Below are 24501 nucleotides of genomic sequence, written 5' to 3' on the forward strand. Positions count from 1 at the left end.
ATGTAACCACCCTTTAACTTGATGACAGCGTTGCACACTCTTGGCATTCTCTCAACCAGCTTTTTATAAAAAATGTATTTAACATTTATTTAACTAGGCAAGTCAGTTAAGAACAAACTCTTATTTACAATGATGGCCTACCAAAAGGCAAAAGGCCTCCTGCGGGGACTGGGGCCTGGGATTAAAAATAAAAAATGAATACAATATAAATAAGAGACATCACGACAAGAGAGACAACACAACACTACATAAAGAGAGACCTAAGACAACAACATAGCAAGGCAGCAACACATGACAACACAGCATGGTAGCAACACAACATAACAACAACATGGTAGCAACACAATATGGTAGCAGCACAAAACATGGTACAAACATTTTTGGGCGCAGACAACAGCACAAAGGGCAAGAAGGTAGAGACAACAATACATCACGCAAAGCAGCCACAACTGTCAGTAAGAGTGTCCATGATTGAGTCTTTGAATGAAGAGATTGAGATAAAACTGTCGAATTTGAGTGTTTGTTGCAGATCGTTCCAGTCGCTAGCTGCAGCGAACTGAAAAGAGGAGCGACCCAGGGATTTGTGTGCTTTGGGGACCTTTAACAGAATGTGACTGGCAGAACGGGTGTTGTATGTGGAGGATGAGGGCTGCAGTAGATATCTCAGATAGGGGGGAGTGAGGTCAAAGAGGGTTTTATAAATAAGCATCAACCAGTGGGTCTTGCGACAGGTATACAGAGATGACCAGTTTACAGAGGAGTATAGAGTGCAGTGATGTGTCCTATAAGGAGCATTGGTGGCAAATCTGATGGCCGAATGGTAAAGAACATCTAGCCGCTCGAGAGCACCCTTACCTGCTTATCTATAAATTATGTCTCCGTAACCTAGCATGAGTAGGATGGTCAGCTGAATCAGGGTTAGTTTCAGCTTCATGTGGTAGTCACCTGGAATGCATTTCAATTAACAGGTGTACCTTGTTAAAAGTTCATTTGTTGAATTTCTTTCCTTCCAAATAAATGCTTCACAGAGTTCAAGTAACAGACACATCTCACATCTGTTCAGAGGAGACTGCGTGAATCAGTCCTTCATGGTTGAATTGCTGCAAAGAAACCACTACTAAAGGAAACTAATAATTAGAAGAGACTTGTTTGGGCCAAGAAACACGAGCAATGGAAATTAGACCGGTAGAAATCTGTCCTTTGGTCTGATGAATCCAAATCTGAGATTGTTGATTCCAACCTCCGTGTCTTTGTGAAATACAGAATAGGTGAACGGATGATCTCCGCATGTGTGGTTCCCACCGTGAAGCATAGAGGAGGTGTGATGGTGTGTGTGTGCTTTGTTGGTGACACTGTCTGTGATTTATTTAGAATTCAAGGCACAATTTTACAGCATGGCGACCACAGCAATCTGCAGCGATACGCCATCCCATCTGGTTTGCACTTAGTGGGACTATCATTTGTTTTTCAACTGGACAATGACCCAACACACCTCCAGGCTGTGTAAGGGCTATTTGACCAAGAAGGAGAGTGATGGAGTGCTGCATCAGATGACCTGGCCTCCACAATCACCTGACCTCAACCCAACTGAGATGGTTTGGGATGAGTTAGACCGCAGAGTGAAGGAAAAGCAGCCAACAAGTGCTCAACCTATGTGGGAACTGCTTCAAGACTGTTGGAAAAGCATTCCTCATGAAGCTGGTTGAGAGAATGCCAAGAGTGTGCAAAGCTGTCATCAAGGCAAAGGGTGGCTACTTTGAAGAATCTAAAATCTAAAATATATTTTAACTTGTTTAACACTTTTTTGGTTACTACATGATTTCATATGTGTTATTTCATAGTTTTAATGTCTTCACTAAAATCCTATAATGTAGAAAATAGTAAATGAAATCCCTTGAATGAGTAGGTGTGTCCAAACTTTTGACTGGTACTGTATATAAAAATTATATACACATCCACACACACTCCTACATAACATAAGCAAATCCAATGTAAGTCACTGGTGAGTGAGATCTGCTAAAGGATTCTCCTTCTTTTTAAATTTTAGTCATTTAGCAGATGCTCTTATCCAGAGCGACTTACAGGAGCAATTAGGGCTAAATGCCTTGCTCAAGGGCAGCTGGACAGATTTTTCACCTAGTCATCTAGGGGACTCAAACCAGCGACCTTTTCGGTAACTGGCCCAACACTCTTAATCGCTTTCTCACAAGCACAAGTGTGTACACACATACCACAGACATCAATGCAGACCCGCTTGTGTGTACTGTATGTCTGTAGTATGTGTGTATACCACAGACATACAGTCTCAAGTTATTTTTATACCTCAGTGGTGTAAATACACCAACACGATGACTCACACACACCAGCCTGTTGGCGAGAACAAAGCTAGTCTGTCTCTGTCTCTGTCTCTCTCTCTCACTCTCATGATCATGTTTTAACGGTTATTGGACTTACCATGTCACTGAGAATGAATTGAAGACATATAGCATTCTCACTATGTCTCAAAGTGCTTTAGCTGTACATTGTATGAGGATGACGGATGGCAGCCATTTTGAACTCACCAAATCACAATAGAACAGTAACACAGCCCTAATGTTGCTAAGTAGCACAGCCAGTGTTGGCCTGGCAGATAATAACACACTATGGGCCCAATGCAGGGTTAGTGTTGGCTAATGTTGAAATGGCGCTTTCATGGTACCAAGGCTAACAGTACAGAAGCACTGTGTTGTTGGTGAGAAAGAGACCTGTGTGATGTTGTGTGTCCCACCGCCTTCCCCTTCAGCTGTGTGTGGGTGTGTGTATGTGTGTGTGTGTGTGTGTGTGTGTGTGTGTGTGTGTGTGTGTGTGTGTGTGTGTGTGTGTGTGTGTGTGTGTGTGTGTGTGTGAAGGTGACTTTCTTCCTCTTGCTAGGAGGTGTGTACGAGACCTCTCTATCTCTGTGTGTGCAGCGACGTTGTAGAAAGCCAGCTGTCAACGCCGTTGTGTGTCCCCCGCCTTAACAATAGGCCTGAGCGGCAGGAGGGAGCTGGTGATGATGACTGAGCTTGAAAGCCATCGCCGCAATGCAGTAGCAGAGGCAGCCAGTGGCCTGGGTGGCTGTGCCTCGCTCCCTCTCTTCCCTGGCCTATAGGGGGAGCAGAGCTCTGCTGGGGGAGCTGTCTGTGGTGCTGATCCTCAATCTACCCTAGCGCTCACTGTATCGCTCAGTGCTTCCCAAATGGTACCCTACTTCCTGTATAGTGCACTTATTTTGACCAGGGCCATTAGGGCTTTGGTCATAGGGCTCTGGTCAAAAGTAGCCTCAATCTCTGTATCTGTATTTCTGTCGTCAAGTTAGCCACCAAGGCTATCGCAGCCACAGTCAGCAGCACATCCCAGGGACAGGCCGGAATGCAATAGCCCATCCACAGAGGAAATCACATAGGGTGTGATAAATGCTTTATCTTTTAATGTTGTGAGAGATTGTTCCTGGTGAATTGAGTCAGTCTGACACGGCCTGAAAAATACATCTACAGGCCTTTTATTACTAATACAGCGGGAGAATATTAAAAATGCCAACAGGTCTAAAATAGAAGACCTGACAAAATAAATGATTTGCAATTTTTAAATAATGGTTGCCAATGGCAACTGTATAAAATACACTCACAAAAAAAAATGCTATAGTTGAGGAGATATTCACAGATGGCTTGTGAATTCTGCCATGATACCCCTTCCATACTTCATATTAGGCATTTTACAAATTGTGGCATATTGGCTACGGATCCCATGATGAAACATACAGTAGCCTAAAGTAGCACTCATAAACATCGCTAATGTTTATTTTTCATTCATGCATAATTGAGTGAGTTTGTTACAATATTCATTCTGTAGTTCCGGCTTGCATCCAATGGTGGTCTGTTATCATTCTGCCAACTCTGAGTGCTGTTGGTAACCAAAGTTGAATCTGTTTACTGTACCCAAGAGGATCACGGAAACAGTAGGGGAGACTCCCATGGGAGGCAGTTAGAGAGAGAGAGAGAAAGATGGGAGAGAGAGAGAGCCAGAGAGAGAGAGAGGTAGGAGGAGCCTTCCAGACAGCTGAGCTCCACATGATTCAAAAGAGAAAATAGGATGTGGGGAGGGGAGGGGAGGGGAGAGGAGGAGAAGAGAGAGAGTGATGAGAGGAGGGAGTCCACAATCTGTGAGCTGCAGCGCGGTGACAGAGCTCACTGAGGCTGCAGGGCTATGGAGGAGTGTGTGTGTGTGTGTGTGTGTGTGTGTGTGTGTGTGTGTGTGTGTGTGTGTGTGTGTGTGTGTGTGTGTGTGTGTGTGTGTGTGTGTGTGTGTGTGTGTGTGTGTGTGAGAGAGAGAGAGAGAGATTCACCTATTTACTGATGATGAAAAGCAGCTTTAATGTACATAGATTGTTATTGATTCCATGTGATTCTGATGATAGCAAAGTGCATACCATATAACATGAATGTAATTGCATTTGAAAGAATGAGATGATTGCATTTCTGTTCCAATCACCGGTAATAGACCCAAATGATGGCACTACAATGCAGTCATACACAGTTTACTTTCTCACAGTTGAAGGGGACCTGAATATCTGGTAGGATTCTCATTGTGGGTGCTATTAGTAGCCATTTTCCCCTTTCTGCGAGAGCGTACAGGGCTTTTTTGAGTGAGCCTGGGGCAGAGGATCCTTCATAGAGTAGAGAGCATTGTGCCAGTTGATTTAGTTGACCATCACCATTACAGTCAAAATGCTACTACTCTCACAAATTCTGTCCTCTCGTAAAAAAGCAGTATAAATCTACCATGGTGTTACTGTTTTCTTTGCAAAAGCTAAAATGCTTCCTACTTTGCTGTACATTGTTAAAATGCTGATGTTGCACACTGAACATAGGACATTCTGTTCCCTAAAATATCCCAAATGCTAATATAATACTACCAATGCTAAGATCGTTTTCTAATACACTACTACATCCATCACGCATCACTAAACGCTAACATGGCTCTACCCTTGCTAAAAAGCTCTACATCTTCCATTGCTAATATGCTAACACACTGCCTTCACAGTTCCTTAAATGCTAACCATGTTCCTCCTTGCTTTGCTGAGTAAAACAGACACACACCTCTGCTCTGCTGTCACGGTCTAGCCCTTTTTTAATCATCCCTCTCTCCCTCCTTCCATCTCTGCCATGTTTATCTAAAGGCCAAGGAGACACCAGGAGAGAAAGGTTCTCTTTACCCTCAGGGCTACCAGCCGAGCTATCTGAAAACAAGAGACAAGCACACAACGAAAAGACCAAAGGGACAATGTGAATTTCCCCAAGGTTATGGCTAAGTTGACATCCACCTTGAAAACATCACCACGGTAAAGAGAAAAGGCACCATGACTAACGGTTTGAATATAACCACACTGTCAACAAGACACAATGGTATCATTTTAGAAAATGGAGTCTTGATATTGCTTGTCAGTAGAAATGAAGTGCATCTGCTCAACTGTGTTAAATCTGTCTGACAGTGAAATCGTACAGCTACATCTCCAGCAGTTCCCCAGAAATCTCTTGCTGAGCGGCAGACAGTACTAGTGCAAAATGGCAACCAAAGATTCTCCATTTGCGTTCTACAAAGAGAAATGTAACAATGCATCTGTAGCTATGTACCTTTCTGTCTTTCGTGAAAAAATGGATGTTCCAAGCACAGTGTCACGATTTCCAAATTCACCTCTTTGACTATTGTGGATGCTTACTGCTGCTGGACGGGTGCACCAGGGGTGGATATATTATGGTCATTATCGCACACACACACACACACACACACACACACACACACACACACACACACACACACACACACACACACACACACACACACACACACACACACACACACACTGTGTGGTTCCGCCAGAGTGCGTCAGGTTAAAGAGACTGGCTCCTTGACAACAATAACAGTGGTCTATTCTGACTACTAATACAATGGCAGGCAGGGTAACACAATGGCAGGCAGGGAGGAGGGAACAGCGAGGACACTAGGACCCATGGGCGGCACAGCGGCATACATGAGTGAAGCACTCCAGCATGAGTCAGGCATGTTGTGTAACAGGGGAGAGACCAAGGGCCTTGTTTCCATACTGGCTCCCCCAACACAGCACGTACAGAGACCCAGTGAGGGACATAGAGAGAGAGAGAGAGCGAGAGAGGGCGAGAGAGATACACATGCAAGCCAGTCGTCAGCCAGAGACCACACATACAGTTCACACAGACACAAACACAAACATATACGCCTGCCAGAGCACATGCGGGGGGTGTCACTGCTGGGTCCATACCTACACATCCATTACATACGAAAGCATGCACACATGCCATATGTCGACTAGAAAACAACCCACACATGCATGACTGGATGTCAAATGAGTCATCTCTATGGCAGTGTTATGTGGAGTGTATATGATCATTCACTGAATCAATCTAAATATGAGCAAAAACTGCCATTGACAAAATAATCAATATGGATCAGTATGACTTTTGGCCGAACAACAATAGAGGAGAACGTAACGGTGATGGAGAGAGGTTGTTTGAAACCATTCTCAATTCTGCTATGCTATAAAAACATGACCCTTTGAACACGCCATTCAATACGCTTACCTCACTCCCCACATCAAACAAAAAGCAACAAGACAAACAAAACGAATCGATAAAAAACAACATGCACAACACAGCCTGCCAGTAAAAATGGAGAATGAGTTGAATGTGTTAGGACCATAGCCCTCGTTCATTGTGTCCTTGCTGAATGGCCAAAGACAGATGGTGTGTTAGGCATGGAATGGACATTGTCCCCCAGGAAGGGAAATGGTCACATGAGTAACTTCACACTGCACACACCATTCTCTTAATGGGCCTATGCTATGGTCTCCAGTGTGCAGTATATTCTGCTATAAAACACCTGAACCAAAGCATGTATAGGATTTGGCTTGGATTTGGCTTGGATTTCAGAGATGGTTTGAGAATTAAAGGGGGCGTTCAGTAGTTACATGGGCAGTGAATGCTAAAGGCCTTTAGATACTGTAAACCCATATAAAGTGTGTTAAAATAATAAGAGTATGGGGAAAATGTGGCATGGGGAACAATTTATATTAAAGGGATACTTCAGGATTTTGGCAATGCGGCCCTTTATCTACTTCCCCAGCATCAGATGAATTTCTGGATACTATTTTTATGTCTCGTTTTATTTAACTAGACAAGTCAGTTAAGAACAAATTCTTATTTACAATGACGGCCTGCCCCGGCAAAACCCGGACAACTGTGCGCCGCTCTATGCGAATCCCAATCACTGCCGGATGTGATACAGCCTGGAATCAAACCAAGGACTGTAGTGATGCCTCTTGCACTGAGATGCAATGCCCTAGACCACTGCGCCACTCGGGAGCCCGGTATGAAGGACATTAGAGGTAGTTTCTCGAGTCAATGCTAACTAGTGTTAGCGCAATGACTGGAAGTCTATGGGTATCTACTAGCACGCATGCCTCATTGCCAAAATCCCGAAGTATCCCTTGATTAGGATACCTCTTTGAACTCAAGCTTGCTTTTGTAGGGAATAAAGAGATGCAGACAAAAACTGATGAAGACCGTGAGAGGACTAAATAGAGTGAGAGGACTAAATAGAGTGAGAGGACTAAATAGAGTGAGAGGGCTAAACAGAGTGAGAGGGCTAAATAGAGTGAGAGGACTAAATAGAGTGAGAGGACTAAATAGAGTGAGAGGACTAAATAGAGTGAGGGCTAAACAGAGTGAGAGGGCTAAATAGAGTGAGAGGACTAAATAGAGTGAGAGGACTAAATAGAGTGAGAGGACTAAATAGAGTGAGAGGGCTAAACAGAGTGAGAGGGCTAAATAGAGTGAGAGGACTAAATAGAGTGAGAGGACTAAATAGAGTGAGAGGACTAAATAGAGTGAGAGGACTAAATAGAGTGAGAGGACGAAATAGAGTGAGAGGACTAAATAGAGTGAGAGGACGAAATAGAGTGAGAGGGCTAAATAGAGTGAGAGGACTAAATAGAGTGAGAGGGATAAAGAGAGTGAGCGTGCTAAAGAGAGTGAGAGGGCTAAAGAGAGTGAGAGGGATAAAGTGAGTGAGAGGGCTAAAGAGAGTGAGATGGCTAAAGAGAGTGAGAGGACTAAATAGAGTGAGAGGACTAAAGAGAGTGAGAGGACTAAAGAGAGTGAGAGGGATAAAGTGAGTGAGAGGACTAAATAGAGTGAGAGGGCTAAAGAGAGTGAGAGGGCTAAAGAGAGTGAGAGGGATAAAGTGAGCGAGAGGACTAAAGAGAGTGAGGGCTAAATAGAGTGAGAGGGCTAAAGAGAGTGAGAGGACTAAATAGAGTGAGAGGATTAAAGAGAGTGAGAGGGCTAAAGAGAGTGAGAGGGATAAAGTGAGTGAGAGGACTAAATAGAGTGAGAGGGCTAAAGAGAGTGAGAGGGCTAAAGAGAGTGAGAGGGATAAAGTGAGCGAGAGGACTAAAGAGAGTGAGGGCTAAATAGAGTGAGAGGGCTAAAGCGAGTGAGAGGACTAAATAGAATGAGAGGACTAAAGAGAGTGAGAGGGCTAAAGAGAGTGAGAGGGATAAAGTGAGTGAGAGGGCTAAAGAGAGTTAGAGGGCTAAAGAGAGTGAGAGGACTAAATAGAGTGAGAGGACTAAAGAGAGTGAGAGGGCTAAAGAGAGTGAGAGGGATAAAGTGAGTGAGGGCTAAAGAGAGTGAGAGGGCTAAAGAGAGTGAGAGGACGAAATAGAGGGAGAGGACTAAATAGAGTGAGAGGGCTAAAGAGAGTGAGAGGTAAAAAGAGAGTGAGAGGACTAAAGAGAGTGAGAGGACTAAATAGAGTGAGAGGGATAAAGAGAGTGAGAGGGCTAAAGAGAGTGAGAGGACTAAAGAGTGAGAGGGAAAAAGAGAGTGAGAGGGAAAAAGAGAGTGAGAGGGAAAAAGAGAGACAGGTGAAAAAGGGAGTGAGAGGGAAAAAGAGTGAGAGGGATAAGAGAGTGAGAGGGATAAGAGAGTGAGAGGGGTAAAGAGAGTTAGAGGACTAAATAGAGTGAGAGGACTAAAGAGAGTGAGAGGGCTAAAGAGAGTGAGAGGGATAAAGTGAGTGAGAGGGCTAAAGAGAGTTAGAGGGCTAAAGAGAGTGAGAGGACTAAATAGAGTGAGAGGACTAAAGAGAGTGAGAGGGCTAAAGAGAGTGAGAGGACTAAATAGAGTGAGAGGACTAAATAGAGTGAGAGGGATAAAGAGAGTGAGAGGTAAAAAGAGAGTGAGAGGACTAAAGAGAGTGAGAAGACTAAATAGAGTGAGAGGGATAAAGATAGTGAGAGGGCTAAAGCGAGTGAGAGGACTAAAGAGAGGGAGAGGACTAAATAGAGGGAGAGGACTAAATAGAGGGAGAGGGCTAAAGAGAGTGAGAGGGGAAAAGAGGGTGAGAGGACAAAATAGAGTGAGAGGGCTAAAGAGAGTGCGAGGGGTAAAGAAAGTGAGAGTACTAAATAGAATGAGAGGACTAAATAGAGTGAGAGGGATAAAGAGAGTGAGAGGGCTAAAGAGAGTGAGAGGACTAACGAGTGAGAGGGAAAAAGAGAGTGAGAGGGAAAAAGAGAGTGAGAGGACTAAAGAGAGTGAGAGGGAAAAAGAGAGTGAGAGAGAAAAAGAAAGTGAGAGGGAAAAAGAGAGTGAGAGGGAAAAAGAGAGACAGGTGAAAAAGAGAGTGAGAGGGAAAAAGAGTGAGAGGGTGAGAGGGATAAGAGAGTGAGAGGGATAAGAGAGTGAGAGGGATAAGAGAGTGAGAGGGAAAAAGAGAGTTAGAGGACTAAAGAGAGTGAAAGGTTTAAAGAGTTAGAGGACTAAAGAGAGTGAGAGGGAAAAAGAGAGACAGGTGAAAAAGAGAGTGAGAGGGAAAAAGAGTGAGAGGGATAAGAGAGTGAGAGGAATAAGAGAGTGAGAGGGGTAAAGAGAGTTAGAGGACTAAAGAGAGTGAGAGCAAAAAAAAAGAGAGTGAGAGGGAAAAAGAGAGACAGGTGAAAAAGAGAATGAGAGGGAAAAAGAGTGAGAGGGATAAAGAGAGTTAGAGGACTAAAGAGAGTGAGAGGGAAAAAGAGAGTGAGAGAGAAAAAGAAAGTGAGAGGGAAAAAGAGAGTGAGAGGGAAAAAGAGAGTGAGAGGGAAAAAGAGACAGGTGAAAAAGAGAGTGAGAGGGAAAATGAGTGAGAGGGCTAAGAGAGTGAGAGGGAAAAAGAGAGTCAAAGGGAAAAAAGAGTGAGAGGGAAAAAGAGAGTGAGAGGGAAAAAGAGACAGGTGAAAAAGAGAGTGAGAGGGAAAAAGAGTGAGAGGGAAAAAGAGAGTGAGAGAGAAAAAGAAAGTGAGAGGGAAAAAGAGAGTGAGAGGGAAAAAGAGACAGGTGAAAAAGAGAGTGAGAGGGAAAAAGAGTGAGAGGGCTAAGAGAGTGAGAGGGAAAAAGAGAGTCAAAGGGAAAAAAGAGTGAGAGGGAAAAAGAGTGAGAGGGATAAGAGAGTGAGAGGGATAAGAGAGTGAGAGGGGTAAAGAGAGTTAGAGGACTAAAGAGAGTGAGAGCAAAAAAAAAGAGAGTGAGAGGGAAAAAGAGAGACAGGTGAAAAAGAGAATGAGAGGGAAAAAGAGTGAGAGGGATAAAGAGAGTTAGAGGACTAAAGAGAGTGAGAGGTTTAAAGAGAAAAAGAAAAAGAGTGAAAGGGATAAGAGAGTGAGAGGGATAAGAGAGTGAGAGGGATAAAGAGAGTTAGAGGACTAAAGAGAGTGAGAGGGAAAAAGAGAGTGAGAGAGAAAAAGAAAGTGAGAGGGAAAAAGAGAGTGAGAGGGAAAAAGAGACAGGTGAAAAAGAGAGTGAGAGGGAAAAAGAGTGAGAGGGCTAAGAGAGTGAGAGGGAAAAAGAGAGTCAAAGGGAAAAAAGAGTGAGAGGGAAAAAGACAGTGAGGGCTAAAGAGCGAATAAACAAGGTGGGAAAGAAGAATAAGGGAACCGGAATAGAGAGAGAGTAATACAGTTAGAATAATCAATATTAAGCTGGCCATTAGAACCATCTTACCCAACATGCCCTTGCTTTCCTCTGACAGACACATGTCCTTCTCTGCGCTGGGCAGCACAAAGCCCACCACGAAGATCTCCACACCGTCTGCCATGAGGGCCAGCCCCAGCACAAAGTACAGCGTCCACTGGAACTTCCCATGGCCACACTCCTGCAGGATGGTCTCGTACTGCTGGGCCAGCTCCTCCTGATCCTTCCTCCTCTCCGCCTCGAACTGGGCCAGGTCCCTGATCTGAGCTTGGGGGGCCATCCCGTCCACCGGACCCGTTTTGCCGGAATCCGCCCGGGGGATCCCCTGGTACTCGCCCTCGTAGATCTCATCGTCTTCGTCGTGACCTTCCGTGGAGTCGCTGTGGCCACCCTCGTCATCGTTGGCCCGGCTGTCGTTGCGGTAGTAGCCATCGCCATCTTGGTTCTGCTGCACGGGGTAGTCGTCATCATCGTCCTCTTCCTCGAAGCGCTTGTATGAGCGCTTGGTGTACTCGTCTGCCATTTTGTCCACACTGCGGCCCACCTTCTTGCCCGCCTGCTTCTTCACCACCTTAGCGATGTCTTTGGCGCCACGGATGAAGTCCTGCCGTCCGTCTCGTCCGTAGCCGTCATCCATCTTGGCTCTGGCGGTGAGGTTGGTTGCTGCTAGGAACAGGAGATATCAGGAGTGGCACAAGGGCATGGGTGTGCACTGGGGATATCTGTGGATCTGGAATTCAGCGCCACGGACAGCTCCTTTATCAGCTACAGACAGAATATTTTCCTCCAAATTGAGAGCTGGAATGAAAGAGAGGATTGTGTTAGAACGGCACCTCCAACACTGTGGAAAGAAACTACGCAGCATCAACTGTCCATCACAATTCTCACTCATTCTCACTCCAACTTTCAATCAAGAAATACAAACTATGGTGTTTCCATACTGTTGTAATTTTCATAAGAGTATACACCTGCGTCTGTACATGACAGATGGCCGGTGGCACCTTAATTGGGAGGTCGGGCTCATAGTAATGGCTTGAACAGAATAAATGGAACGGTATCGAACACATCAAACACGTGTTTGACACCATTCCATTTCCTCCATTCCAGCCATTATTATGATCCGTCCTGCCTCCTGTGCTGCACATGCCACAGAAAGACAAACTCAAGAGAAGTCAGTAACCGCATGGAGGTTCTCAATACCTGTATTCATGATTCTCAACAAATGGCCTTATTCCTATGGCTGAGCCCAGTCAGCCCACCTTATCTGACCCAATGTAATGTCCTTAATAAGTGGAAATGACAGCTTTAAGTAGAAAATGACAGAAGAGCTCCTGTTCTACCTCAGTGGCCTGCATTGATTGAGCACCAGTTATCTCATAGCTCTCTCCCAGCCCATCCACAAGTCACAGCATGGCATTTCCAATGGCTCTCGGCTTGAATCAAACCTTCAAGGGAACATACCGCGACACTGACGGCCCAGTTAGGAGCACTGCAATTACATTTGTTCCCAGGAAGTCTACAAAGAGACATTAGTATTTCCTGTCTGACAATCTGGAGAATGGGGTGATATAAGCCTATATGTCCAGCAGAGGAATGCATTAATCTGATGAGCAGCTGTAGGTAATTAGGTAACACTACCAGTTTCTGTTGGGAGATAGCTTAGTCCTTCAGCTATATCAACTTAAAAATCATCTTGTGGTATTCAGTGAACTGATGTGGAAATAATGTTATCTAAGTTTGCCTAGTGTGTGTCTAGTGAGTGTCTAGTGTGTGTCTAGTGTGGTCTAGTGTGGTCTAGTGAGTGTCTAGTGTGGTCTAGTGTGGTCTAGTGTGGGTCTAGTGAGTGTCTAGTGTGGGTCTAGTGAGTGTCTAGTGTGGTCTAGTGAGTGTCTAGTGTGGTCTAGTGAGTGTCTAGTGTGGTCTAGTGTGGGTCTAGTGAGCGTCTAGTGTGGTCTAGTGAGTGTCTAGTGTGGTCTAGTGAGTGTCTAGTGTGGTCTAGTGAGTGTCGAGTGTGGGTCTAGTGAGTGTCTAGTGTGGTTTAGTGTGTGTCTAGTGTGGTCTAGTGTGTGTCTAGTGTGGTCTAGTGTGTGTCTAGTGTGGTCTAGTGTGGTCTAGTGTGTGTCTAGTGACTGTCTAGTGTGGTCTAGTGAGTGTCTAGTGTGGTCTAGTGTCTGTCTAGTATGGTCTAGTGAGTGTCTAGTGTGGTCTAGTGTGTGTCTAGTGAGTGTCTACTGTGGTCTAGTGTGTGTCTAGTGTGGTCTAGTGAGCGTATAGTGTGGTCTAGTGTATGTCTAGTGAGTGTCTAGTGTGGTCTAGTGAGTGTCTAGTGTGGTCTAGTGTGGGTGTAGTGAGTGTCTAGTGTGGTCTAGTGTGGGTCTAGTGAGTGTCTAGTGTGGTCTAGTGTGGTCTAGTGTGGTCTAGTGTGTGTCTAGTGTGGTCTAGTGTGGTATAGTGTGGGTCTAGTGAGTGTCTAGTGTGGTCTAGTGTGGTCTAGTGTGTGTCTGGTGTGGTCTAATGTGTGTCTAGTGTGGTCTAGTGAGTGTCTAGTGTGGTCTAGAGTGTGTCTAGTGTGGTCTAGTGTGGGTCTAGTGAGTGTCTACTGTGGGTCTAGTGAGTGTCTAGTGTGGGTCTTGTGAGTGTCTAGTGTGGTTTAGTGTGTGTCTAGTGTGGTTTAGTGTGGTCTAGTGTGGTCTAGTGAGTGTCTAGTGTGGGTCTAGTGAGTGTCTAGTGTGGTTTACTGTGTGTCTAGTGTGGTCTAGTGTGTGTCTAGTGTGGTCTAGTGAGTGTCTAGTGTGGTCTAGTGAGTGTCTAGTGTGGTCTAGTGTGGGTCTAGTGTGGTCTAGTGAGTGTCTAGTGTGGTCTAGTGTCTGTCTAGTGTGGTCTAGTGAGTGTCTAGTGTGGTTGAGTGTGTGTCTAGTGTGGTCTAGTGTGTGTCTAGTGTGGGTCTAGTGAGTGTCTAGTGTGGTCTAGTGTGTGTCTAGTGAGTGTCTAGTGTGGTCTAGTGAGTGTCTAGTGTGGGTCTAGTGAGTGTCTAGTGTGGTTTAGTGTGTGTCTAGTGTGGTCTAGTGTGTGTCTAGTGTGGTCTAGTGTGTGTCTAGTGTGGTCTAGTGTCTGTCTAGTGTGGTCTAGTGAGTGTCTAGTGAGTGTCTAGTGCGGTCTAGTGTGGGTCTAGTGAGAGTCTAGTGAGTGTCTAGTGTGGTCTAGTGTGGGTCTAGTGAGTGTCTAGTGTGGTCTAGTGTGGTCTAGTGTGGTCTAATGAGTGTCAAGTGTGGTCTAGTGTGGTCTAGTGAGTGTCTAGTGAGTGTCTAGTGTGGTCTAGTGTGGGTCTAATGAGTGTCTAGTGTGGTCTAGTGTGGTAAGGTGTGAGTCTAGTGAGTGTCTAGTGTGATCTAGTGTGTGTCTAGTGAGTGTCTACTGTGGTCTAGTGTGTGTCTAGTGTGGTCTAGTGAGTGTCTAGTGTGGTCTAGTGAGTGTCTAGTGAGTGTCTAGTGTGGTCTAGTGTGGGTCTAATGAGTGTCTAGTGTGGTCTAGTGTGGTCAGGTGTGAGTCTAGTGAGTGTCTAGTGTGATCTAGTGTGTGTCTAGTGAGTGTCTACTGTGGTCTAGTGTGTGTCTAGTGTGGTCTAGTGAGTGTCTAGTGTGGTCTAGTGTAGTCTAGTGAGTGTCTAGTGTGGTCTAGTGAGCGTCTAGTGAGTGTCTAGTGTGGTCTAGTGTGGGTCTAGTGAGTGTCTAGTGAGTGTCTAGTGTGGTCTAGTGTGGTCTAATGAGTGTCTAGTGTGGTCTAGTGTGGTCAGGTGTGAGTCTAGTGAGTGTCTAGTGTGGTCTAGTGAGTGTCTAGTGTGGTCTAGTGTGGTCTAGTGTGTGTCTAGTGTGGTCTAGTGAGTGTCTAGTGAGTGTCTAGTGTGGTCTAGTGTGGGTCTAATGAGTGTCTAGTGTGGTCTAGTGTGGTCAGGTGTGAGTCTAGTGAGTGTCTAGTGTGATCTAGTGTGTGTCTAGTGAGTGTCTACTGTGGTCTAGTGTGTGTCTAGTGTGGTCTAGTGAGTGTCTAGTGTGGTCTAGTGTAGTCTAGTGAGTGTCTAGTGTGGTCTAGTGAGCGTCTAGTGAGTGTCTAGTGTGGTCTAGTGTGGGTTTAGTGAGTGTCTAGTGAGTGTCTAGTGTGGTCTAGTGTGGTCTAATGAGTGTCTAGTGTGGTCTAGTGTGGTCAGGTGTGAGTCTAGTGAGTGTGTAGTGTGGTCTAGTGAGTGTCTAGTGTGGTCTAGTGTGGTCTAGTGTGTGTCTAGTGTGGTCTAGTGAGCGTCTAGTGTGGTCTAGTGTGTGTCTAGTGAGCGTCTAGTGTGTGTCTAGTGAGTGTCTAGTGTGATCTAGTGTGTGTCTAGTGAGTGTCTAGTGTGTGTCTAGTGTGGTCTAGTGTCTGTCTAGTGAGGTCTAGTGTGTGTCTAGTGTGGTCTAGTGTGTGTCTAGTGTGGTCTAGTGTCTGTCTAGTGAGTGTCTAGTATGGTCTAGTGTGTTTCTAGTGAGTGTCTAGTGTGTGTCTAGTGTAGTCTAGTGTGGTCTAGTGTGGTCAAGTGTGCTCTAGTGTGTGTCTAGTGTGTGTCTAGTGAGTGTCTAGTGTGGTCTAGTGTGGGTCTAGTGTGGTCTAGTGTGGGTCTAGTGAGTGTCTAGTGTGGTCTAGTGTGGTCTAGTGAGTGTCTAGTGTGGTCTAGTGTGTGTCTACTGTGGTCTAGTGTGGGTCTAGTGAGTGTCTAGTGTGGTCTAGTGTGTGTCTAGTGAGTGTCTAGTGTGGTCTAGTGAGTGTCTAGTGTGGGTCTAGTGAGTGTCTATTGTGGTTTAGTGTGTGTCTAGTGTGGTCTAGTGTGTGTCTAGTGTGGTCTAGTGTGTGTCTAGTGTGGTCTAGTGTGGTCTAGTGTGGTCTAGTGTGTGTCTAGTGTGGTCTAGTGAGTGTCTAGTGAGTTTCTAGTGTGGTCTAGTGTGGGTCTAATGAGTGTCTAGTGTGGTCTAGTGTGGTCAGGTGTGAGTCTAGTGAGTGTCTAGTGTGATCTAGTGTGTGTCTAGTGAGTGTCTACTGTGGTCTAGTGTGTGTCTAGTGTGGTCTAGTGAGTGTCTAGTGTGGTCTAGTGTGGTCTAGTGTGGTCTAGTGAGTTTCTAGTGTGGTCTAGTGAGCGTCTAGTGAGTGTCTAGTGTGGTCTAGTGTGTGTCTAGTGTGGTCTAGTGTGGGTCTAGTGAGTGTCTAGTGTGGTCTAGTGTGGTCTAGTGAGTGTCTAGTGTGGTCTAGTGTCTGTCTAGTGTGGTCTAGTGAATGTCTAGTGTGGTTTAGTGTGTGTCTAGTGTGGTCTAGTGTGTGTCTAGTGTGGGTCTAGTGAGTGTCTAGTGTGGTCTAGTGTGTGTCTAGTGAGTGTCTAGTGTGGTCTAGTGTGGGTCTAGTGAGTGTCTAGTGTGGTCTAGTGTGTGTCTAGTGTGGTCTAGTGTCTGTCTAGTGTGGTCTAGTGTGTGTCTAGTGAGTGTCTACTGTGGTCTAATGTGTGTCTAGTGTGGTCTAGTGAGTGTCTAGTGTGGTCTAGTGTGGTCTAGTGTGGTCTAGTGAGTGTCTAATGTGGTCTAGTGAGTGTCTAGTGAGTGTCTAGTGCGGTCTAGTGTGGGTCTAGTGAGTGTCTAGTGAGTGTCTAGTGTGGTCTAGTGTGGGTCTAGTGAGTGTCTAGTGTGGTCTAGTGTGGTCTAATGAGTGTCAAGTGTGGTCTAGTGTGGTAAGGTGTGAGTCTAGTGAGTGTCTAGTGTGGTCTAGTGAGTGTCTAGTGTGGTCTAGTGTGGTCTAGTGTGTGTCTAGTGTGGTCTAGTGAGTGTCTAGTGAGTGTCTAGTGTGATCTAGTGTGTGTCTAGTGAGTGTCTACTGTGGTCTAGTGTGGTCAGGTGTGAGTCTAGTGAGTGTCTAGTGTGATCTAGTGTGTGTCTAGTGAGTGTCTACTGTGGTCTAGTGTGTGTCTAGTGTGGTTTAGTGAGTGTCTAGTGTGGTCTAGTGTGGTCTAGTGTGGTCTAGTGAGTTTCTAGTGTGGTCTAGTGAGCGTCTAGTGAGTGTCTAGTGTGGTCTAGTGTGGGTCTAGTGAGTGTCTAGTGAGTGTCTAGTGTGGTCTAGTGTGGTCTAGTGTGGTCTAATGAGTGTCTAGTGTTGTCTAGTGTGGTCAGGTGTGAGTCTAGTGAGTGTGTAGTGTGGTCTAGTGAGTGTCTAGTGTGGTCTAGTGTGTGTCTAGTGTGGTCTAGTGAGTGTCTAGTGAGTGTCTAGTGTGGTCTAGTGTGGGTCTAATGAGTGTCTAGTGTGGTCTGGTGTGGTCTAGTGAGTGTCTAGTGTGGTCTAGTGTGGTCTAGTGTGTGTCTAGTGTGGTCTAGTGAGCGTCTAGTGTGGTCTAGTGTGTGTCTAGTGAACGTCTAGTGTGTGTCTAGTGAGTGTCTAGTGTGATCTAGTGTGTGTCTAGTGAGTGTCTAGTGTGTGTCTAGTGTGGTCTAGTGTCTGTCTAGTGAGGTCTATTGTGTGTCTAGTGTGGTCTAGTGTCTGTCTAGTGTGGTCTAGTGTGGTCTAGTGTGTGTCTAGTGTGGTCTAGTGTGGTCTAGTGTGTGTCTAGTGTGGTCTAGTGTCTGTCTAGTGTGGTCTAGTGTGGTCTAGTGTGTGTCTAGTGTGGTCTAGTGTGGTCTAGTGTGTGTCTAGTGTGGTCTAGTGTCTGTCTAGTGAGTGTCTAGTGTGGTCTAGTGTGTGTCTAGTGAGTGTCTAGTGTGGTCTAGTGTGGTCAGATGTGGTCTAGTGTGTGTCTAGTGTGGTCTAGTGTGGTCAGGTGTGGTCTAGTGTGGTCTACTGTGAGTCTAGTGTGGTCTAGTGTGGTCTAGTGTGTGTCTAGTGTGGTCTAGTGTGTGTCTAGTGAGCATCTAGTGTGGTCTAGTGTGGTCTAGTGTGTGTCTAGTGTGGTCTAGTGTGTGTCTAGTGAGCATCTAGTGTTGTCTAGTGTGTGTCTAGTGTGGTCTAGTGTGTGTCTAGTGTGGTCTAGTGTGTGTCTAGTGTGGTCTAGTGTGGTCTAGTGTGTGTCTAGTGACTGTCTAGTGTGGTCTAGTGAGTGTCTAGTGTGGTCTAGTGTCTGTCTAGTATGGTCTAGTGAGTGTCTAGTGTGGTCTAGTGTGTGTCTAGTGAGTGTCTACTGTGGTCTAGTGTGTGTCTAGTGTGGTCTAGTGAGCGTATAGTGTGGTCTAGTGTATGTCTAGTGAGTGTCTAGTGTGGTCTAGTGAGTGTCTAGTGTGGTCTAGTGTGGGTGTAGTGAGTGTCTAGTGTGGTCTAGTGTGGGTCTAGTGAGTGTCTAGTGTGGTCTAGTGTGGTCTAGTGTGGTCTAGTGTGTGTCTAGTGTGGTCTAGTGTGGTATAGTGTGGGTCTAGTGAGTGTCTAGTGTGGTCTAGTGTGGTCTAGTGTGTGTCTGGTGTGGTCTAATGTGTGTCTAGTGTGGTCTAGTGAGTGTCTAGTGTGGTCTAGAGTGTGTCTAGTGTGGTCTAGTGTGGGTCTAGTGAGTGTCTACTGTGGGTCTAGTGAGTGTCTAGTGTGGGTCTTGTGAGTGTCTAGTGTGGTTTAGTGTGTGTCTAGTGTGGTTTAGTGTGGTCTAGTGTGGTCTAGTGAGTGTCTAGTGTGGGTCTAGTGAGTGTCTAGTGTGGTTTACTGTGTGTCTAGTGTGGTCTAGTGTGTGTCTAGTGTGGTCTAGTGAGTGTCTAGTGTGGTCTAGTGAGTGTCTAGTGTGGTCTAGTGTGGGTCTAGTGTGGTCTAGTGAGTGTCTAGTGTGGTCTAGTGTCTGTCTAGTGTGGTCTAGTGAGTGTCTAGTGTGGTTGAGTGTGTGTCTAGTGTGGTCTAGTGTGTGTCTAGTGTGGGTCTAGTGAGTGTCTAGTGTGGTCTAGTGTGTGTCTAGTGAGTGTCTAGTGTGGTCTAGTGAGTGTCTAGTGTGGGTCTAGTGAGTGTCTAGTGTGGTTTAGTGTGTGTCTAGTGTGGTCTAGTGTGTGTCTAGTGTGGTCTAGTGTGTGTCTAGTGTGGTCTAGTGTCTGTCTAGTGTGGTCTAGTGTGTGTCTAGTGAGTGTCTACTGTGGTCTAGTGTGTGTCTAGTGTGGTCTAGTGAGTGTCTAGTGTGGTCTAGTGTGGTCTAGTGAGTGTCTAGTGTGGTCTAGTGAGTGTCTAGTGAGTGTCTAGTGCGGTCTAGTGTGGGTCTAGTGAGTGTCTAGTGAGTGTCTAGTGTGGTCTAGTGTGGGTCTAGTGAGTGTCTAGTGTGGTCTAGTGTGGTCTAGTGTGGTCTAATGAGTGTCAAGTGTGGTCTAGTGTGGTCAGGTGTGAGTCTAGTGAGTGTCTAGTGTGGTCTAGTGAGTGTCTAGTGTGGTCTAGTGTGGTCTAGTGTGTGTCTAGTGTGGTCTAGTGAGTGTCTAGTGAGTGTCTAGTGTGGTCTAGTGTGGGTCTAATGAGTGTCTAGTGTGGTCTAGTGTGGTCAGGTGTGAGTCTAGTGAGTGTCTAGTGTGATCTAGTGTGTGTCTAGTGAGTGTCTACTGTGGTCTAGTGTGTGTCTAGTGTGGTCTAGTGAGTGTCTAGTGTGGTCTAGTGTAGTCTAGTGAGTGTCTAGTGTGGTCTAGTGAGCGTCTAGTGAGTGTCTAGTGTGGTCTAGTGTGGGTCTAGTGAGTGTCTAGTGAGTGTCTAGTGTGGTCTAGTGTGGTCTAATGAGTGTCTAGTGTGGTCTAGTGTGGTCAGGTGTGAGTCTAGTGAGTGTGTAGTGTGGTCTAGTGAGTGTCTAGTGTGGTCTAGTGTGGTCTAGTGTGGTCTAGTGTGTGTTTGGTGTGGTCTAGTGTGGTCAGGTGTGAGTCTAGTGAGTGTGTAGTGTGGTCTAGTGAGTGTCTAGTGTGGTCTAGTGTGGTCTAGTGTGGTCTAGTGTGTGTCTAGTGTGGTCTAGTGAGCGTCTAGTGTGGTCTAGTGTGTGTCTAGTGAGCGTCTAGTGTGTGTCTAGTGAGTGTCTAGTGTGATCTAGTGTGTGTCTAGTGTGGTCTAGTGTGTGTCTAGTGTGGTCTAGTGTCTGTCTAGTGAGTGTCTAGTGTGGTCTAGTGTGTTTCTAGTGAGTGTCTAGTGTGTGTCTAGTGTAGTCTAGTGTGGTCTAGTGTGGTCAAGTGTGGTCTAGTGTGTGTCTAGTGTGTGTCTAGTGAGTGTCTAGTGTGGTCTAGTGTGTGTCTAGTGTGGTCTAGTGTGGGTCTAGTGAGTGTCTAGTATGGTCTAGTGTGGTCTAGTGAGTGTCTAGTGTGGTCTAGTGTGTGTCTACTGTGGTCTAGTGTGGGTCTAGTGAGTGTCTAGTGTGGTCTAGTGTGTGTCTAGTGAGTGTCTAGTGTGGTCTAGTGAGTGTCTAGTGTGGGTCTAGTGAGTGTCTAGTGTGGTTTAGTGTGTGTCTAGTGTGGTCTAGTGTGTGTCTAGTGTGGTCTAGTGTGTGTCTAGTGTGGTCTAGTGTGGTCTAGTGTGGTCTAGTGTGTGTCTAGTGTGGTCTAGTGAGTGTCTAGTGAGTTTCTAGTGTGGTCTAGTGTGGGTCTAATGAGTGTCTAGTGTGGTCTAGTGTGGTCAGGTGTGAGTCTAGTGAGTGTCTAGTGTGATCTAGTGTGTGTCTAGTCAGTGTCTACTGTGGTCTAGTGTGTGTCTAGTGTGGTCTAGTGAGTGTCTAGTGTGGTCTAGTGTGGTCTAGTGTGGTCTAGTGAGTTTCTAGTGTGGTCTAGTGAGCGTCTAGTGAGTGTCTAGTGTGGTCTAGTGTGTGTCTAGTGTGGTTTAGTGTGGGTCTAGTGAGTGTCTAGTGTGGTCTAGTGTGGTCTAGTGAGTGTCTAGTGTGGTCTAGTGTCTGTCTAGTGTGGTCTAGTGAATGTCTAGTGTGGTTTAGTGTGTGTCTAGTGTGGTCTAGTGTGTGTCTAGTGTGGTCTAGTGAATGTCTAGTGTGGTTTAGTGTGTGTCTAGTGTGGTCTAGTGTGGTCTAGTGTGTGTCTAGTGAGTGTCTACTGTGGTCTAGTGTGTGTCTAGTGTGGTCTAGTGAGTGTCTAGTGTGGTCTAGTGTGGTCTAGTGTGGTCTAGTGAGTGTCTAATGTGGTCTAGTGAGTGTCTAGTGAGTGTGTAGTGCGGTCTAGTGTGGGTCTAGTGAGTGTCTAGTGAGTGTCTAGTGTGGTCTAGTGTGGGTCTAGTGAGTGTCTAGTGTGGTCTAGTGTGGTCTAGTGTGGTCTAATGAGTGTCAAGTGTGGTCTAGTGTGGTCAGGTGTGAGTCTAGTGAGTGTCTAGTGTGGTCTAGTGAGTGTCTAGTGTGGTCTAGTGTGGTCTAGTGTGTGTCTAGTGTGGTCTAGTGAGTGTCTAGTGAGTGTCTAGTGTGATCTAGTGTGTGTCTAGTGAGTGTCTACTGTGGTCTAGTGTGGTCAGGTGTGAGTCTAGTGAGTGTCTAGTGTGATCTAGTGTGTGTCTAGTGAGTGTCTACTGTGGTCTAGTGTGTGTCTAGTGTGGTTTAGTGAGTGTCTAGTGTGGTCTAGTGTGGTCTAGTGTGGTCTAGTGAGTTTCTAGTGTGGTCTAGTGAGCGTCTAGTGAGTGTCTAGTGTGGTCTAGTGTGGGTCTAGTGAGTGTCTAGTGAGTGTCTAGTGTGGTCTAGTGTGGTCTAATGAGTGTCTAGTGTTGTCTAGTGTGGTCAGGTGTGAGTCTAGTGAGTGTGTAGTGTGGTCTAGTGAGTGTCTAGTGTGGTCTAGTGTGTGTCTAGTGTGGTCTAGTGAGTGTCTAGTGAGTGTCTAGTGTGGTCTAGTGTGGGTCTAATGAGTGTCTAGTGTGGTCTGGTGTGGTCTAGTGAGTGTCTAGTGTGGTCTAGTGTGGTCTAGTGTGTGTCTAGTGTGGTCTAGTGAGCGTCTAGTGTGGTCTAGTGTGTGTCTAGTGAACGTCTAGTGTGTGTCTAGTGAGTGTCTAGTGTGATCTAGTGTGTGTCTAGTGAGTGTCTAGTGTGTGTCTAGTGTGGTCTAGTGTCTGTCTAGTGAGGTCTATTGTGTGTCTAGTGTGGTCTAGTGTCTGTCTAGTGTGGTCTAGTGTGGTCTAGTGTGTGTCTAGTGTGGTCTAGTGTGGTCTAGTGTGTGTCTAGTGTGGTCTAGTGTCTGTCTAGTGTGGTCTAGTGTGGTCTAGTGTGTGTCTAGTGTGGTCTAGTGTGGTCTAGTGTGTGTCTAGTGTGGTCTAGTGTCTGTCTAGTGAGTGTCTAGTGTGGTCTAGTGTGTGTCTAGTGAGTGTCTAGTGTGGTCTAGTGTGGTCAGATGTGGTCTAGTGTGTGTCTAGTGTGGTCTAGTGTGGTCAGGTGTGGTCTAGTGTGGTCTACTGTGAGTCTAGTGTGGTCTAGTGTGGTCTAGTGTGTGTCTAGTGTGGTCTAGTGTGTGTCTAGTGAGCATCTAGTGTGGTCTAGTGTGGTCTAGTGTGTGTCTAGTGTGGTCTAGTGTGTGTCTAGTGAGCATCTATTGTTGTCTAGTGTGTGTCTAGTGTGGTCAGGTGTGGTCTAGTGTGGTCTAGTGTGGTCTAGTGTCTGTCTAGTGTGGTCTAGTGTGGTCTAGTGTGTGTCTAGTGTGGTCTAGTGTGGTCAGGTGTGGTCTAGTGTGGTCTAGTGTGTGTCTAGTGTGGTCTAGTGTCTGTCTAGTGAGCATCTAGTGTGGTCTAGTGTGTGTCTAGTGTGGTCAAGTGTCTGTCTAGTGTGTGTCTAGTGTGGTCTAGTGTGTGTCTAGTGTGGTCTAGTGTCTGTCTAGTGTGGTCTAGTGTGGTCTAGTGTGTGTCTAGTGTGGTCTAGTGTGGTCAGGTGTAGTCTAGTGTGGTCTAGTGTTAGTCTAGTGTGGTCTAGTGTGGTCTAGTGTGTGTCTAGTGTGGTCTAGTGTGTGTCTAGTGAGCATCTAGTGTGGTCTAGTGTGTGTCTAGTGTGTGTCTAGTGTGGTCTAGTGTCTGTCTAGTGAGTGTCTAGTGTGGTCTAGTGTGGTCTAGTGTGGTCTAGTGTGGTCTAGTGTGTGTCTAGTGTTGTCTAGTGTCTGTCTAGTGAGTGTCTAGTGTGGTCTAGTGTGTGTTTAGTGAGTGTCTAGTGTGGTCTAGTGTGTGTTTAGTGAGTGTCTAGTGTGGTCTAGTGTGGTCTAGTGTGGTCTAATGAGTGTCAAGTGTGGTCTAGTGTGGTCAGGTGTGAGTCTAGTGAGTGTCTAGTGTGGTCTAGTGAGTGTCTAGTGTGGTCTAGTGTGGTCTAGTGTGGTCTAGTGAGTTTCTAGTGTGGTCTAGTGAGCGTCTAGTGAGTGTCTAGTGTGGTCTAGTGTGGGTCTAGTGAGTGTCTAGTGAGTGTCTAGTGTGGTCTAGTGTGGTCTAGTGTGGTCTAATGAGTGTCTAGTGTTGTCTAGTGTGGTCAGGTGTGAGTCTAGTGAGTGTGTAGTGTGGTCTAGTGAGTGTCTAGTGTGGTCTAGTGTGTGTCTAGTGTGGTCTAGTGAGTGTCTAGTGAGTGTCTAGTGTGGTCTAGTGTGGGTCTAATGAGTGTCTAGTGTGGTCTGGTGTGGTCTAGTGAGTGTCTAGTGTGGTCTAGTGTGGTCTAGTGTGTGTCTAGTGTGGTCTAGTGAGCGTCTAGTGTGGTCTAGTGTGTGTCTAGTGAACGTCTAGTGTGTGTCTAGTGAGTGTCTAGTGTGATCTAGTGTGTGTCTAGTGAGTGTCTAGTGTGTGTCTAGTGTGGTCTAGTGTCTGTCTAGTGAGGTCTATTGTGTGTCTAGTGTGGTCTAGTGTCTGTCTAGTGTGGTCTAGTGTGGTCTAGTGTGTGTCTAGTGTGGTCTAGTGTGGTCTAGTGTGTGTCTAGTGTGGTCTAGTGTCTGTCTAGTGTGGTCTAGTGTGGTCTAGTGTGTGTCTAGTGTGGTCTAGTGTGGTCTAGTGTGTGTCTAGTGTGGTCTAGTGTCTGTCTAGTGAGTGTCTAGTGTGGTCTAGTGTGTGTCTAGTGAGTGTCTAGTGTGGTCTAGTGTGGTCAGATGTGGTCTAGTGTGTGTCTAGTGTGGTTTAGTGTGGTCAGGTGTGGTCTAGTGTGGTCTACTGTGAGTCTAGTGTGGTCTAGTGTGGTCTAGTGTGTGTCTAGTGTGGTCTAGTGTGTGTCTAGTGAGCATCTAGTGTGGTCTAGTGTGGTCTAGTGTGTGTCTAGTGTGGTCTAGTGTGTGTCTAGTGAGCATCTAGTGTTGTCTAGTGTGTGTCTAGTGTGGTCTAGGGTTGGCGCCCCCCCCTGGGTTGTGCCGTGGCAGACATCTTTGTGGGCTATACTCGGCCTTGTCTTCGGACGGTAAGTTGGTGGTTGTAGATATCCCTCTAGTGGTGTGGGGGCTGTGCTTTGGCAAAGTGGGTGGGGTTATATCCTGCCTGTTTGGCCCTGTCCGGGGGTATCATCGGATGGGGCCACAGTGTCTTCTGA

At 46.1% G+C, this 24501-nt stretch overlaps 1 protein-coding gene across 1 annotated transcript in view; it reads right to left on the reverse strand.

Moving 5' to 3' along the window:
* LOC115176884 (synaptic vesicle glycoprotein 2A) overlaps nucleotides 1–24501 on the reverse strand; it is an 83142-nt gene that overhangs the window by 22841 nt on the left and 35800 nt on the right. Inside the window, exon 2 of the mRNA XM_029737240.1 lies at nucleotides 11094–11861. Within this exon, the coding sequence (XP_029593100.1) occupies nucleotides 11094–11700 (607 nt within the window). The 5' untranslated portion in view covers nucleotides 11701–11861. The remainder of the gene's footprint in view (nucleotides 1–11093; nucleotides 11862–24501) is intronic.

The sequence above is a fragment of the Salmo trutta genome, chromosome 37 (assembly GCF_901001165.1).
Source record: "Salmo trutta chromosome 37, fSalTru1.1, whole genome shotgun sequence".
NCBI lineage: Eukaryota > Metazoa > Chordata > Actinopteri > Salmoniformes > Salmonidae > Salmo > Salmo trutta.